The sequence below is a fragment of the Medicago truncatula genome, chromosome 1 (assembly GCF_003473485.1).
Source record: "Medicago truncatula cultivar Jemalong A17 chromosome 1, MtrunA17r5.0-ANR, whole genome shotgun sequence".
In the NCBI taxonomy this organism is placed as follows: Eukaryota; Viridiplantae; Streptophyta; class Magnoliopsida; order Fabales; family Fabaceae; genus Medicago; species Medicago truncatula.
In genome coordinates this window covers 32,884,492-32,901,881 of record NC_053042.1, presented here as the reverse complement: position 1 = coordinate 32,901,881, position 17,390 = coordinate 32,884,492, and the positions used below count along the sequence as shown (strand labels likewise).

The following is a 17,390-nucleotide window of genomic DNA, read 5'->3' as shown; positions in this document are numbered from 1 at the left end:
CAAATTAGTGTATAAAGCTTCTTGAAATAATTCTTCTATGATTTGAGACACTTTTTGCAACATAAAAAAAATGGAACCTTTTTTGAATATTGATGGAATCTATATAATATAAATTTAGGACCTATTTCATGTCCCTTTATGGAAATAATTTTCTCTTCTTTTGGTGTTGACATGTGTCACCACATTTCAATGTTTAGAATTTCATAAGTCGTGACATGTGGCACTCTAATATTGTTTTATTCTCAAGCATTTGCATTATTGTAACTTTGTGTATTAATTTTTCTAATTAATATATGGAACCATATGTATCAATTTTATTGTATTTTTTTTTTTGGAACATCAATTATATTGTATAATTATATTATTTGTATAATCGTGTAATGTAATGTTTTATTATCCTATATTTTATAGTTGATATTAAATAATGAAATTTTAACGAGATTGTTTTATATAATATTATATTTCAATTATAACATATTTAAATATCCAGAGTAAATTGCATATATTTTAACCTATTAAAAAATTATCAGATTTATAATTTATCACAAAGTAAAAAATGTAAATCAAATTTTTATTTCATTAAACTGATTTTTTTTTTAATAAATTTCGTTGAATTGTGCAATCTTTATTTCAAGAAAGAGAAAAAATTGGAACTAGAGCCAAGCATTCTCATACATTTGACATTTAATGTTATTATTTTATTTTTATTCATAATAAATTGATGCAATGATATTCAAAAATACTATTAATATGACATGAACCGAAAATGGCAATAGCTACTCCAAATTGATCAGTAATTTATTGATATGATTTGGTCAAAGAATTATTCATTAAAACAAAGAAGATTTTTTGTTTTATGTTTATTCTTTTATTTTATAAAACTATTCTCAATTAATTTTCTAAAATAATAATATTATTAATATGATAGGAACCGAAAATGGTAATAGTTATTCCAAATTGATTAAGAATATTATTGATATGATTTGATCAAAGAAATATGCATCGAAACAATTTTAATATGATACGATATTTTTTTACATGACCTCTTTTTATTTTTTATTTAAAAATCGGGTTAAAAATTATAACTAAAAAAAACATAGACCTCTATTTTTTTTAGAACCGAGTTAAAAATTATAATAAAAAAACCCAAATATTTTCGAAAAAAACATGAGTATTTGTTTTATTTTTCTCTCTAATTTTAATCATATCAATTTTTGAAAATTAATGTACCATTTTATTTTCAATTACTATATCCATAAATTAAGGGAATACGTTTTTTGATTGCTTCATACATGTTGGCTATAAATATTGTGTTTGAGGCTCACACTTTTCACACCATTTTGATTTGAGTTACAAATCATAATTTTGCTATAAATTGTGCTTTTTAGTTTTACCATTTTTACACAATTTTGAGAATCATAATAAAAATTTTGAAAAATTTCTCAAGATCATTATTTTATTTTATTCATTTTTTATTCTTATTCTCATGTTTTTCTTATAGATCTAATTCTTAAACTGATTCAATTTCTGATATTTTTCCATTGGTAGAACAATTAAACAAATGTTTTTCTTCCTTTCAATTCACCTTGATCTATATTCACCTTCTCTTTAGTTGTTGCAGAAGTGGATCTCAAACGATGAATATGATGAAAGAATCGGCGCATGGCATGAACTCTGACGAAATTGGATTAATCACTTTGATTATAATGAATAAATTTTATTAGATTTTTAAGTGATGATTATTTTGCACAACAAATCATGTAATTAGTTAATCAGTTTGGAGATACAATTTGTGTTGTAAATGATATTTCACATTCTAAATAGTGGTATTTCTTTTGTATTTTAAACTTTGATGTGCATCTACAAAAAATGGTTGTAAGAACTGTCTTATGTATATTATGATTTTTTCTTCTTAAGATTCTAATATTGATAAGATCTTATTGAATATTATAGAAATTTGTTTATAGGGTTGAATAGAAAATTCGAGTTGGACATTGCCCTTTATTATTGATTTATTTTCTTCAATTATTGATGTATCTTATCTACTTTTTTTTTCTTTCTTCCTATTGTCTTCATCCTTTCTAACACAATGATCTTGCTCTTTTCTTTATACAGATATTGATTTGATGAGATATTAACCAACTTAATTATTCAATAGTCATATACATCCATTTCTAGGACATTTTTATTTAGTTAGCATATTTAATATTAACAAACTTAATTATATAAAAGATTTTATTAAGCTAACATATTTGAGCATACACTTTTTTTGAAGGATGAATACATACTTTTTTATTATTTTCTTTAATTCTCAGGTGAGAGAATTAACGCATATGATCCTCATATATTCTATTTTATAATTGTTACTCATCTTTTTATGCAATTAAAAGAAAAACAAATTTTAATTGCACAGGATTATTATTAGTTTTCAAGGTAACGAGAATCACACTATTTTGATTAAAATAATTTAAAACCATTAATAAATTATCTTATACATTTATTGGAGAAAATAAGGAGAATCACACGATTTTAATACATTAATGATATGTAAATTATTTTTTATTTTTCCAAATAGTCAACTTATTTGAGAAGTTTGTATAGATTAAATAAATTTTTAATAATATAATTTTTAAACATATATAAAAACGTTAAAAAAATAAAATATATTTTATTAACATTATTGATATAAATATAATTTAAAATCTCTCTCAAAAAAATATACATCAAATTTATATATTTTTGTTTGTTCATTGTAATAGTTTAAATTAATCGTACATCAAATGTACTAACTTTATAAGTTCAACAAAAAAAATTACATATAGAAATAACATAAAAAAACTACATTAATCAAAATTTATGACTCATTAAAAAATATCAAAAATTGTAATAAATGTGTTCTTAAAAAAGGAAACAATTCTAAATTTAAATAGTCTTAAAAAACAAAACTCACATTGACAACTATAATATTTGTGTCATATTTACACAATTTCTTTTTTCTGTATAAGCTACACAACTTCTTCTTAGACTTTGGTTGCATCACATTATATTCTTTTGAAAACTTTAATCTTAACATTCCTTTTACAATAATATCATGCTCCTTTTTTATATTTTACTAAAACATCACAGTCCTTATTTTCTGACTCATTTCCGTTAATTAAATCTAAAAAAAAAAATTATTCAATGGTTACATGCAATCAAAGTTTTTCCATTTTTAGAAAATCACAATATTTATTTGCAATTCATAAATTTATTATCATGGATTACTAACATTTGAAATTTTTATTATTTGAATTTTAAATGAATTTTTAGATAAAATGTTAATTAATTTATTTAAATACCAGAGTTTCTCAGTTAGACAACTGTACGTTGCAAGTGTGAATTTCAATAGTGTTTAAAACTTCATCTACATAAATATATATAGATGCATACATACATTAACCAATTAGTTTTTTTTTTTTGTAACATTGTTTCATGACTCGCTACATGTGTGTCAAAATAAGCATGTTATGGACTTTTAGTGCAAATGTTTTAAAAAATTGTTTGTGGTTGTTTATCTGTGTCAAAATAAGTACCGTCAAGCACGCAACTGGATAGATGAATCTCTAGGAAAAAAAATTGTTAGCTTAACGTAAATTTTCACACAAGAGCGCACACACTTAGTCAAGAAGAAATGCATCAAATTTTAGGAAGTACCAACGCTAAATTAGAGCAGCTTTTAACTTCATAGGAAATCAAGCCTCAATAAAAATCATGGGATTGACTTTCTACCGTGTTTGATAAATCATTTCTCTTCACATCATGTATCTTTCATGGTTTTTTAAAGTTGAAATTTTTGCGTTGTCTTAATCATATATATATCATCTATACTCACACAATAAAATATTAAAATTTCTATTATTAATGTGGAAATTTCTATTATAAGTGATTATGATATAATTTTATTTACAAGAATTATCATTTTGGTGTTTTTATTATGGGTTCTTTTTATTGAGGAAATCTTCTAAAAAAAATAACCGATTTCTATAATCACCATGTGCATTAAATCAAAATCAATGAAAATAATTTATCAAAAAGAAATGAAAATTAGATATTTAAATGATTGAATTTTAATAAGTAAAATAATATATAATTAGATACCACAGTAGGTACTCTAATTCATATTATACGACGTAACTCATCCCCTTTTTTGAAAATATAACTGTTTTTTTATCCTCCATCAAAACATATTATCACCACAAGATTATTTTAACATTATCATTCGCCTCTATAGTTTTTACTTTTTTCACTTCATAAATACACTTATTTTGGTGCAACAAAATTGACCATACATGGATAATTAATCTGATCACATGATGAGTCTTTTTCTTCTCATAGATTACCAAATTGAATGACAACTCCACAAATTACCAAGCATTATTTTCAAAAAAACATTTTATTCAATAATTAAAAAAGACAAATAAAAAATAATTAAAAAGAAGAAAATTCTCACAGGCTTCACATCATAATGAAAGTAGATGTCTTTTATGTACATTATGTCTTTTAATAACATAATAATGCACTTAAATGTATTTTAATATAAAAATAAATTAATGATCATTGAACCATAATGATTCTTGAGGTATGGCATTTAATGTCATTATTAAAAAAAAAAAAAAAAAAGTCCCAGTAATTTCTTTTTGGTAAAAAAAATTACGACGATTGAATGTTAATTTTGGACCACATAGAAAAGATCTTAGAGATAAAAGAACACTCAGTGTAATATTTTCATTACCCATCACCAAGGGTACTTGAATGACTCACAACCTATAACCTCTAAATCTATAGTATGCATTTTTACTACTAAACTAAACCCTTTGAGTTAGAGAATTGCAAAGAACTAGAAAATGAATTTTTATTTCAAATTATAATCACGACAAATGACATACTTCTTATACCCGAATCATATTTCATCTTAATTTTTTTTATTAAAAGCAATTATTGGTTGGTTTAATTGTTCTTACTGATTGGGATTGCCTAGTCAAACACATTTGTTGGTAATTTAATGGGTTTGTTGAAGGAATAGAAAATTTTGGATAATTAATTTACCATGACAATAAAGTGAGTTGTTGGTAATTTTATGATTTTGTTGAAAGAGATAGAGTTTTTTTGGTAATTATTTATCCAAAAAATTAGACTCAATTAAAAACTAATATTTTTAAAATGTCTCATAAGCATATATTTTTGTCAACTTATAAAAACACACATGCATTTCAACCAATGACCATATATGTAGGAATTTGAAATGATATAGGTTGACTTCCAGAGGGTCATAAACAGGGTTGGACAATCACATTAGGTTAAGAGCAATCACAAAAGTGAGGTTAATACCATATTCAAATTGTTAAGGTACTAGGTATTTGAGTCATCTCATTTATATGTTTCATCGCTTAAGTTTGATACTCTCTGCATCTATGATCTGGTAGCATAGCTAAATAAGACCATGGAAGGTGTAACATGGTAAAAAAAATGGGTTGGTGTTCAGTTGATTTAATGGAGGAAATTTTGTGTTCCTTTCATGCGAAGATAAAAAGAATTTGAAATGAGAGAAATGATAAGGAATAAAGGGGTTTATGCTTTTTGATAGTGAGAATGTAGAGAATAAAGTTAGTTGATGGTAATTTACACGTTTTTTTTGAAGGAGTTGCAGTTTTTTGGGTAAATGTTTTACCGAAAATTTAAAATAAAAAAGAAGTTACGTTATTTTAAAAATTCTAATAAACATGTATTTTGTTAACTAAGCATAATATGTATCCAATTTTCCATTGTCAAATTTCACCAAAGATCAAAAGTGAAGGATTTTGAAACAATAGAAGTTGAATAAAAATATAGCATGAAAGCCAATGATATCCAATAAATAAAATTCAAGATAAAGAAACAAAAAAAAATTACTCCATGTTGCGATAATATTAGGACTTCTTGGTGAGCCTACACTAAAATGGATATTAATGTTAGGTCAATATGAACCGTACAAGTGAGATTGAAACTATATCTTAACACAAAACCTTAAGGCATTGGATACATGGAACATCTCATTATATGCTGTTGAAAATTTTCTCTTCCATCCGATGTAGAATGTCAACTCGCACTTGACACATTAACATCTCTTAATGAAGTGAGCAAACATTTATGCCTGTAATTATATGGCGTGGTCAAATAAAGTCAAATAGAGGAACAACATGTGCAAGAAGGTGGGCTAAAAGCGGTTTCATAAAGGGAGATTTATGTTCTTTTCTTTCATAATAATAGATAAAAGAAGTTATAAAGAAAAAAGTGAATATAAAAAAGGATTTTTTTTGTTACTTATGTAAAAGGACTTTAAAGATGAAAGAAAAAATAAAGGAGAAATATGTGTAGTGTGTTTTATTCGTGAGAGTATATTAAATAAACTAAGTTGTCGATAATTTTGGGTTTGTTGAAAGAGTTGAAGATTTTTGGATAATTATTTTACCAAAAAATTAGGCTTTATTTAAAAAATGTCACGTCATTTAAAAAAAATCACATTGTTTTAAAATATCTAATAAGCATATATTTTGTAAAATCAATGTAAGACATACAAATTTTTCCATTGTCAGATCACACCAAAAACCAAATGCGAGCGAATTTGAAATAATAGATGTTGAATAAAAAATAGCATGAAAACAATGACATACACACACTAATTTTTAAGATAATTTTTGTTTTTTAACTAAATGACATCCAAACACTAACAAAGTAGTTTATCATAATGTTAGGACAATAGGGAGCATAAATTGGATTGGATCACCATATTAGACCAAGAGCAATCACACATGTGAAATTAACATCAAATCTTCACTCAAAATGTTTAATGAGCGTGTGTTTTGTCAACTCAACATAATACATCTATAATTTTTTTAGTGTGATCCCACCAAAGATCAAAAGAAAGAAATTTGATATATTTGAGGTTGGACAAAGAAATTGCATGAAAGTGAATGACATCCAAAAACTTATATTTAATATAACAAAATTACACAAATGAGATATCAAAACTAAAAAACATAGTTCATCATAGTGCTTGAATTTCTGAGGTAGTCTGTAATGAATTTGATTGTCAAATTTAATTAAGAGAAACCTCACAAGTAAGATTGACACCACATTTTCACCTGAAATCTTAAGACGTTGGGTATATTGGTTATGTCACATATATGTTGCTTAGTGTGTGTCTGTACACACACACACACACTGGCATCAAATGTAGAAGTTTAACTCACATGAAATATTAACATCTCTCTCTTAAATATTAGACTCCATGTGTTTGTGATTTTGTGAGATAGTCAGATAAAGGCAGAGACACATCATGGTAAAAAAAATGTGGGTTGGTAGCGGTTTCATCGATGAATGTTTTTGTTCCTTTCTTTTAGATAAGAGAGAAAGTAAATTAGAAAAACAAAGAAAAGAAACATGAATTTAAACATGAGAGAAATTATAAGGAGAAGAAAGTAAGGAGTTTGTTTTATCTGTGAGAGTATAGAGAAAAGAGTGAATTGAGGGTAATTTTATAGATTTGTTGAAGGTGTTGGAGATTACTGGGTAATTATGTCACCAAACTATTAGATTCATTAAAAAAATGTCACATCAATTTAAAATGTCTAATAAGCATGTATTTTATCAACTCACCAAAACACATCTATATTTTTCATTGTCGGATCCCACCAAAGACCAAGAAGAAAAGAATTTGAAATAATAGATGTTGGATAATTGTTTTTACATGAAAGCGAATGACGTTTAAAAACTAAAATTCAGGGTATTCATTCTCAGGATGAATCTTATTCCGCATGATCCAGGACTACCCTTCAAATTCAGACGCATGCAATTTCCATTGACACTTTGTTTTGCAATGACAATAAATAAAAGTCAGGGTCAATCTTTATCTCGAGTGGAAGTTTATCTTCCTAAGCCCGTGTTCACGCATGGAACTCTATGTCGCTGTCTCTCGAGTTACTTCTAGAAAAAGTTTGAAGCTGCTCATCTTGAATGAAGATAATAATGTTTGCAAGGAGACCACGAATGTTGTGTATGGTGAAGTTTTTCAAAAAGTATATATGACCATTGGTTATGTTTTAGAGTTGTTGTTGCTATAATTTAGAAAACAAAAGTTGCGTATTGTTTGGAAGTCATTTTTTTTTTTTAAATTTCTTTGTAAGACGTACTGGTCATTACAGGACATGCAATTTCTATATAAGCAGGTCCTCCTGCCATTGACTTTTAATTGATGCATTTTTCAGGTATAACAATACGCGGAACTTTTTTTTTTACATCGTTGTTACCCTAAAATATAATATTTACATTAGACCATTGGTTTTGTAAAAAATAAAAACAAATAACAATCGGCGTTTATGTAGTCCAAACTATATTTATACACACCCGTAAAAAATTTAACGTTTGCATTCACAGACTAGGTGTATACATCTGACACTGACTATTATATAAAAAAAATACAATTTTTTTAGTTTTTATGATTAATAAAATACATTATGTCAACAAATAATAATATACAGTACGTCAGCGTATTTTTGCAAAAATATTACATATATTAAGTTTAACAATGAGTACATCTTATACTACAAATAATTAGTTAAGTATAAATCCAAATACTTTAATCGTTATTTGCAATGTTTAGATATTTCAAAATATATACAAAATTAAGATGATATTTTTTCCATATCAAATTTCAATTATAAGTACACTTATAACTTTAAGATAACATAATATAAAATCTATACATTTGATCAAATTTTTTTTTTATTTCCCCGTGCTTGGCACGGGTCACTATACTAGTATGGTAAGAAAGGTGGGGAAGGAATAGTGTGGTGCAAGTGAGCATGCGTGATATGAGATCAGATATGGAATGACAATCAATTGCCGCTGGTGAGCGAACAACAATTAACTACAGTTCAGCATTGAACGATAATTAATTGCCATTGGGGATGTCTTAGAGCAAGCAATGGTGTCTAAAGAGCAATTTTCAAAATATAATGGGCCCATGTTGACAGCACTATCGACCCAAAAAGCAGGTGAATTTATTTTTTCAGCTACATACACCCAATATTATTGATTTTATCACGTATTTAAACTAACAGTAATATATTTATTTAGTTATATTAGTTTCATTTCAAATGAATAAATAAAAATATTAATTTTTAGAGGTCTTATAAATTGTCGTGATTATAGTTATGTTTTCGTTAGCTGTTAAAAAAAAGTTATATTTTCGTTAGAATATAATTTGCGAGTTTTGCATTATATATAAACTTTAGGACTCACCTTGTTGTTGAGTAATTAACTCTTACTTTTGTAAATAAAAAAAAATTAATCTGGAGAAGAGAACACTTCCTTATATGTTTACAGAATTTTTTTGAAAAGATTAGCCATTTTAAAACGTTAATACTTAATACCTAAAACATTTATAAAAAAGAGAGAGTTTTCAATTAAGATAATGACTTATGGAAAAATATTTAGATCCATCATCACGATATATATGTTTTGATAGCAAACATGACATACGAGCAAAAGAAAGTTTCAAATAGCTTTCATATATAATTTTTTTTTTTGTTACATGCATTTTGCATTGAAGATAATCATATTCGAGGGGTCTAAAACTTGGTTAGCTACGTTGTAGGAATCTACTCCATTTCGTAAGATCCAATCCCCCCCATGCTTAATTGATAGTTATTAGATTAGATTGGATGGATCGGTTGATTTCCCCCCTCATGCCGTAATAATATATGTATAAGGATACGTCCCTTAATTAAAGATGTAGTGGTCCTATATATAGTTGAATAATTAAAAGGCGAATGCTTAAAAGTTTCCAGCATTTATGCGTTCGAATGGATAGATAACTATAATGTATATATATTAGGTGGTGTGGAAGTATTGGATCTAACATGCAGAATTATTATGTTAAGAGTTGCAAACACTGGCTCTTTTCTTTGAGTGCAGTGCAAGCCAAATAAGGTAACTCATAATTTGTAATTATTCATGGAAACGTGAACTATTATTCTGCAACCCATTGCATACATAATTTAGTATCATTATTAATGTTAGTATTTATTGGCCCTACTTGCTTGTTTGATTTGTTGTACAAATGCCCCCCTTACATGTTTTTGAATATTGTGGAGCTGGAGCAGGCTCAATTGTTTAAAATGGAATCTTAAAACTAAAGGAACGTAAAATAAAAATATGAAAAAAGATATATTTTTTAGATAAGTAAATATGTTAGTATTTTGTCCTTCACCAAGTTTAAATCTCGATTGTTTAACTCATTTAATCTTAAAACAACAACATTCATGGTTGGGTTTCTTCATGTCCAGTCCAATAGAGATGTGCCAATCATGTTGTGTTTTCTTAATGAGATGTTATTGAAACATTGGAAGCCTCTTGACAAGTAAATGATGGTTCCACGTGGTAAAAAATTCAACGAATTCTATGTATCTTAATTAAGAAGAATATTTACGAATTGTTTGGACTGTAACACATAGAATCTCAAACTGCATTTGTTGCAATTATCTTCTTGGAACCCAATTTCAATTTGAACTAAATCAAGAACACTACCACACAATGTTGGATACAAATTCATGAAATACACTTTCTAAAAGTCTAAAGCAACCAAATGAACCAATACTACAATTGTTGTCTTCGTTGGTGAATCTGTATATTGAGGCCTGAGGGTGCTAGGAATTTACATGATCCTTTCGACCACACTCTCGTTAAAGATATATTGCAACATGTTGAATACACCACACGCCTTAACATATTGAAGAGATCAATTTGAATTCGAACAAAACTACTTATGACGCTAAAAGATTAGAATTATAAATTCCTTTATGATTTATCACATTTCCATTTTATTTTTTAAGCTCACCATGAGCTAAAATTTTATTTAATTAGGAGTTAATGAGGTTTTAATTCAATCGATCAAGTTCTCTTTTAAACCAAGTTGTTTTAATGTTAATATTTAAAAGTTATTTTGGCCACTTAAGTTTTAGTGCTCGTCTTTTGAGCTTAGAAATGGAAAAAAGATGGAAATGCTTGGAAAAGATGACGACTTTGCATCCTAGTGATGTTTAAAGACTAGGAATAACTTCTAATTCCATAGCGAAGCATTGTAACAAAGTATGTGAATTCAGTTAATGTTGAAGCAACAAATTCAAATTCAAATGTTATTTATGAAACATGATAAAAGAACATACCAATATTTTGGAAGGTAGAGTTAAAGTTGATTTTGATTTTGATCGTAACTCTATTAAGTTGAGTTATTGTCCCGGATAGTGAGTTTTTTTTTTTTTTTTTCAAGTAATTTAGTGGTTAAAATTTCACCTCTTAAAATAAATAATTGAGAAATATAAAGTTTGAAATCCTAATTCATGTATATATAATGCAATATCTCTACCAACAGTGTTAAATTCACGGAGACAGTAAATGGTGTGTTTATTGTGGTTATTTCTAAATCTCTATGCTTAAACTTAAGAAACTCAAAACTTTCTCCAAATGCATGGTATTACAGATCAAATTAGGTGAACACGTTCATACACATGAAGTTTGGTTGGGGATGTATTTACTATCTACCTATTCAATGACATGTTATATTTTTGTATTAATTTATTTAAAAATCAAATCAAATTCTAAATGAATTTTGTCGAGAGAATATCAAATCCCTTCGAAACTTGAGGGCACCTTTGAATTTACCTTCATATTAGAAGCGCTTTTTGATTTGTGTTAACAGTTCTCCCATCATTTTATTCTTTTGCTTTTGTTTTCATTATTTCCTTTCCATTACGTTAATTTTTTTTTCCTTCAATAAATGTTATTTTTGTTGCTTTTAAAAAAAGTTTGCTAATTGAACTTTGAATATCAGTTAAAATCTTTTTTTTTTTAAGGATACATAAGTTAAAATCTTGTAAATCAAGAGTACTCAAGTTTAATCTTTGGTTGAAAATAATCATAAGTTACTTTATTTCACTAATAGTCGAACTTTAGATTATTTGCGTCTATTTTTCTAAATTCGGAATGTTAACACAAAAACTATTGTAGACTTAAGAATCTCATATATATATTTTTTCATTTTTAAAATAGTTTGAACAGTAGTATAATTATAACAGTAAATTATTCAATAAATGCTAGAAACACCTTTTTTTTTCTTCTTTCTAATAGTCTCTTATGAAACTCTTGTGAATTTTACTACTTTATGTAAGATTCATTTTTAAAATGTGGAATCTGATACAATTTTAGCAAGTGTACTAATTTATATCGAAGTAATAATTTAATTCGTATCCACAGGGACTGTTCTAATCTCTACTTGGCAATTTCATTAATATTCAAGATGTATGTAAATTGGGGGTTGCCTTAGGCAAATTGGTTTTGATTGCAATGATAAATAAATAACTGAAAATAGCTCAGGTCAATCCCTTGATTCATAGGTCTCTTCTCTGATTATAATTCTCTAATTCCTTAGGTGAACCTATAATCATCAAAGGGTTTAAGTCCGTTAATTTTAGAATCACAACCTAACAATTTTCTATCCCTAGATCATCCGTTAAGTTGAACAGTATAAATAGGTCTGAGTTATAAGCTGATGTCAGCAGTCCTATAATCTCTAAGATCAATTGGGTCAAAATCATAAAAGCATTACACATAATTTATACTGAATAAACTGAAATAACATTCTTAATAATTCAGAATTACAGATTACATGATCATGAGCTAGAACAGAATCATCTATGACCTAATTAATAGAAAATTAGCTAATCATATCCATGAGAATAAACAAACAAGACAAAAGGAAAATACTCATGAATTTCTTAGTCTCCTCTCCTGTTGTTGTTTTCCCACCGATGTATGTAGCTCGTTTTCCACCTTTTTCTCCAAATAGTGATCCAACCTTGTTCCCCAAAACGTGAATACCCCCTAGTGTGTAGCGCCCCTTCTTTTTATATGGCTCTCGCACTTATATTTTCTTCACAAATTAATCTCTTGTTAATTCTCTCCGATCCACAAATTATGTATAGCCCAATACACCAAATAATCTTGCTGCTATTTTTCTACTCATAACTCCCTTTTCTTTTTAGGCTGCCACATTAATTTCTTCTCATTTTCTTAAGCCTTAAAAGCATCTTAGTTGACTAATAATAATAAGAAAACACTATTTGACTCGATAAATCAGAAATGATGCTTTATTTAAAATGGCTCCTAATTAAATACTAAACTAGTAAAAATTGACTAAAAATTCAACCAAAATTGAGTCTAAAAATAGTGTATGACTGACTGTTATCAGAATCTATGTAAGTTTCATCTAATAAAAAAATGGGTGTTAAAGGTGTTCGAAAGAAAATGTAATTTAACACTTCTCAAATTATTTTTATGCAATGGACCATAAATAAGACAGGAGATATTAAAAATGAAATTAAGGAAGGTTGACAAGGAAAAAGACAATTCAAGAACATCACGTGACAGTTATAAAATAGTAACTGTTAAAGAATAAAAAATGGACAAGCAGAATCATCTCACCCCTGTATACAAATTCAAAATTTAAACTTAACATGATTTTAACCAATAAATACTGCTGAAGTTATGTGTCTTTATCACAGAAAACACTCTCCCTGAGTTACTCCAGACTCATGAATCATATATGGAAACAAACCGGCCAAGCCCATGGTCATACACCAATATACGCATTTTATAATTGCTTAGACAATACTTACGTCATAGTCGAACTTCGGATCAACAATATCTCATTCCTCTGAAAATCAAATGGTTAATGAAAAAAAAAAGAAAAAGTTTTGACTCAACCAAAATTTACATTTTAAAACCAATATATAAACCTTTCAGTGGTTTAAAAGACATAACATTAGTTGGTATATCGGTCACATAGTTAATATTTTATATTATTTTAGAGGAATACATCAAATAACTACTAGAACACAAATTAATTAGGCTGTGTTTGGTAACATAAAAAAGCTAACTTATAGCTTGTTAGATTAGCTTATAAGCTCGTTAGATGAAAACGTGATGTGTTTGGTAACAAGCTTTTTTCATGAGCTTATAACATTTTTTGAAAAGCTATTTCAAGTAGCTTTTTAGCTTATAGCTGGTAGCTTTTTATATTTTCTTCCAACTTTAACCCTATTAATTTAAATTAATTATTTTTTTAATTAAACAATTACCCATATTCATCTTTATAACCGCCCCATTTTTTCCCTTAAAAAAAATGCCACCTTGTTTTTTTTTTAAGGAGCACTATATATATATATATATATATATATATATATATTTAAGGAAATGTTTTATATTTTGCTATAAAAAAACCTGCTGTACACCACACAAAAAATAACTAGCCTATTTTTTTTTTAGGAAAAAATAACTAGTCTATTATACGTTGTAAAATTTTATATATTCTAGCTCATATTTTGTTTCTACCTTTCTCTTATTTTTGGGATTCATAAAACAGAGATCAAAATTGTCGGTGAATTTTTTTTTAGGATTAAAGGTCGAAGAATTTTTTTATGGAGACTAAGATCAAAAGTTTGAATATTTATAGGGAACAAAAACATATTTAACTATAATTAAAAATATTAAAAAATAAATACATTACAAAAAAATGTGTGTCTATGTATATTAAAAAAAAAAATTTCCTTTTATGTCATTTTATACTTATCCACTTCAACAATTAATTTTACCAAACACATTATTTTTAATAAACAAGCTTTTCAACTATCAGCTATCAGTCATCGGCTATCAGCTAGCTTATAGCTTATTTTTACCAAACATAGCCTTAATCTTTTTAATTACGCAACAGTTGATTTAAGCATGTTTTGCTATAATTTTTTTGATCCGGTGAACAGTCACTATCAAAGAAAAAGGACATGTAGTTGAAAATTTAAAAAATTGCATATTCTCTGTTGACCTTAATAAACAATACAATACAAATTTATATACATATAAATGAATTCCTATTTGCATAAAAAAATAGTATATGTGGTGTGAAATTCTTTTTACATTGCGCCAAAAAACACTGAAAGATATTTAAAAAATTACAGTCAATAAGTGCCAAAATACAAAGGAATCGTACTTTGGAGGTGGATATTTAATTATTTATAGCTATAAGACAATAACTTCAAACTCACTTTGTACCAAAGTTCCATTCTCATCCTTGTTTTTCAAAAATACACAAATTAATCACATTGTTTATTTTTGAACTTACACATCACACTTCCCTTTTTCAAAAATACTAACTCTTTTGGTTCTGATCTGATTCTGATATACAAAAGATGGGAACTTTCTCTGCTGAAACTGAAACTGAAACTTCAGATCATAACTAAATGCATGTCATAACTACTAACACCAAACAGGACCACAATTGCAGGTATCTCTCTCTCTCTATATATATATTGTTGAATGACATTGTTGAATTATTGGTTTTAGTAGCAAGAAAATGGAAGTAGATGAAGGTTTGAATTTGAACACTGTGGCATGTCTAAGAGGGAGGTTACTAGCAGAGAGACAGGCTTCAAAAGTAGCTAAGGAACAAGCAGAATTAATGGCCAATAAGGTAATAATATTTTTTACCTTTTAACTAATAGTAACAATGTTTCAATTCACTTTTCTGTGACATTGTTTAGAACATCATCATAAAGGAAAGAAGAAAATGACACTCATGTTTTTCTGACATAACTTTTATTCTGTTTTTGTGTTTCTATTTCTGAAATAATTGAAAGTTATTTTTTGATAGTTGGTTGAGTTGGAAAAATTGGTTAAAGAAGAGATCAAATTAAGAGATAAATCTGAGAGAAAGCTTAAATTTTTAAGGAAAAAGCTTGAATCTTTCAGCAAATCCTCCAAATCAAAACAATTGGGGCATTCTGATTCATCACAGAATTGTGAAAATTCTTGTGGGTCATCATCAATTAGTTCAAATTCCAAATATTCAGAAGCAAATGAAACACAAAATCAAGTACCAAATCAAAATGTTTCAGAGACACAGAATAGTTCATCCACATCAAAAGATTGTGATTCTCAGATTACTGATGATGATTCAAGTAGTAATTCAAAACCAAGCTCTGAGTTTGAGAATTTGAAGAATGATGAAAGCAGGTATTATTAGATTCATTTGAACATGTGATTTTTATTTATTTATTTGTGTTTTTGAGCATGTTGTCAATTTTGGAATATTGGTGTCATGTTTTTCAGGATTTCTAGTTCAAGCACAAAATCATCAGTGACAGAGAATGAAAATGATCATGCAGATTCCTTTGATAATTCTTTGGCATTAGTTCCTGTGACTGTGAATGTGACAGCAACATCTCAAGCTACCACAACTAATCACAAACAAGTCAATGAAAGTGTCTTTGAAGCTCTAGATGCATTGAAGGTTGCCAAGGAAAAGCTTCAAAGTTCCTTAGGAATAAGGCAAATGATTCGCGTCGGCCTAATGTAACTTCTCACTCCGAAATAGTAATGATTGCATATTTGGATTGACAGTGAGTTTGATAAAATTACAGTGGCACAACATGATTTTGCTAAATTCACGGCCGGTCCAAATATGGACTAAGGCTAAATTATTTGATATTTCTATGTTAATGCATTATAGGAAATGAGATTATTCAGCATGTAGATATAGGTGAGAACAACAATAACCTTGAATAATGCTAAAGTTCTTGTGAATTGTGGTTTTTCACTTACCACAGAAAACATGTGAAGTTGAGATGTGTTGTCAGTTTAACGCTTCTTCTATTATGAGGTTCAATTATTTTGTCTATATCCTTTGTGCTTTTTTTGTTTTCATACACTTTTGATGAGTTTCAATGTGGTCATCACTTAATTCATGTGACTCACATCAACATTGTTGATTTTGAGTAGGCTAGTCCTTGCTAATCTTTTACACACAAAATGATGGGTTTTTGTATATTGTGTCATTGTAGGGGATCACATGTTCTCTAGATGTAAGAACGTGTTCTTATTAAAAATTTAATTTGACTGCAAAAGGTGAACTATTAATTAACTCAGAGTAAACTAGTGATTAAAAACTAGTAGGAAATTTGTTTATCTATTTGGCATTTTTGTTGTTGTTAACATGGTTTTAATTAAGAATCCAAATTGAATTCTTAATTTAGAGATACTTTAAGAAAACAAATGTGATATAAACCATAACATTAAATAATAACATCGAGACTTTATTATAGATGGTTAAAGAATCGAAGTAGGTTGATCGAGTTGATAAGAATTCAATTCATATCTTACAAAGAACTTGAATCTAGTATGAAATGCTTAGATGATGATTTTCAAGGTGTGTTTTGACAAGTAAAAACTATAAAAAGTTAACTTGATTTTTTCCTACAAGTGTC

General features: G+C 27.5%; 1 protein-coding gene across 2 annotated transcripts; it reads left to right on the top strand.

Moving 5' to 3' along the window:
* The first annotated feature begins 15,158 nt into the window (after positions 1 to 15,158).
* Positions 15,159 to 16,804, top strand: LOC25484069 (uncharacterized serine-rich protein C215.13). 2 transcript variants are annotated; one of them, XM_039827718.1, is made up of 4 exons: positions 15,159 to 15,412; positions 15,475 to 15,598; positions 15,779 to 16,140; positions 16,237 to 16,804. In XM_039827718.1, exons 1-4 carry the CDS (start codon positions 15,369 to 15,371, stop codon positions 16,481 to 16,483), a joined length of 777 nt encoding a protein of 258 aa, XP_039683652.1. In that variant the 5' UTR covers positions 15,159 to 15,368; the 3' UTR covers positions 16,484 to 16,804. The 2 variants fall into 2 exon arrangements, with proteins under 2 accessions (XP_039683652.1, XP_024634623.1); XM_024778855.2 differs by having other exon boundaries at positions 15,472 to 15,598.
* The last annotated feature ends 586 nt before the right edge of the window (positions 16,805 to 17,390 follow it).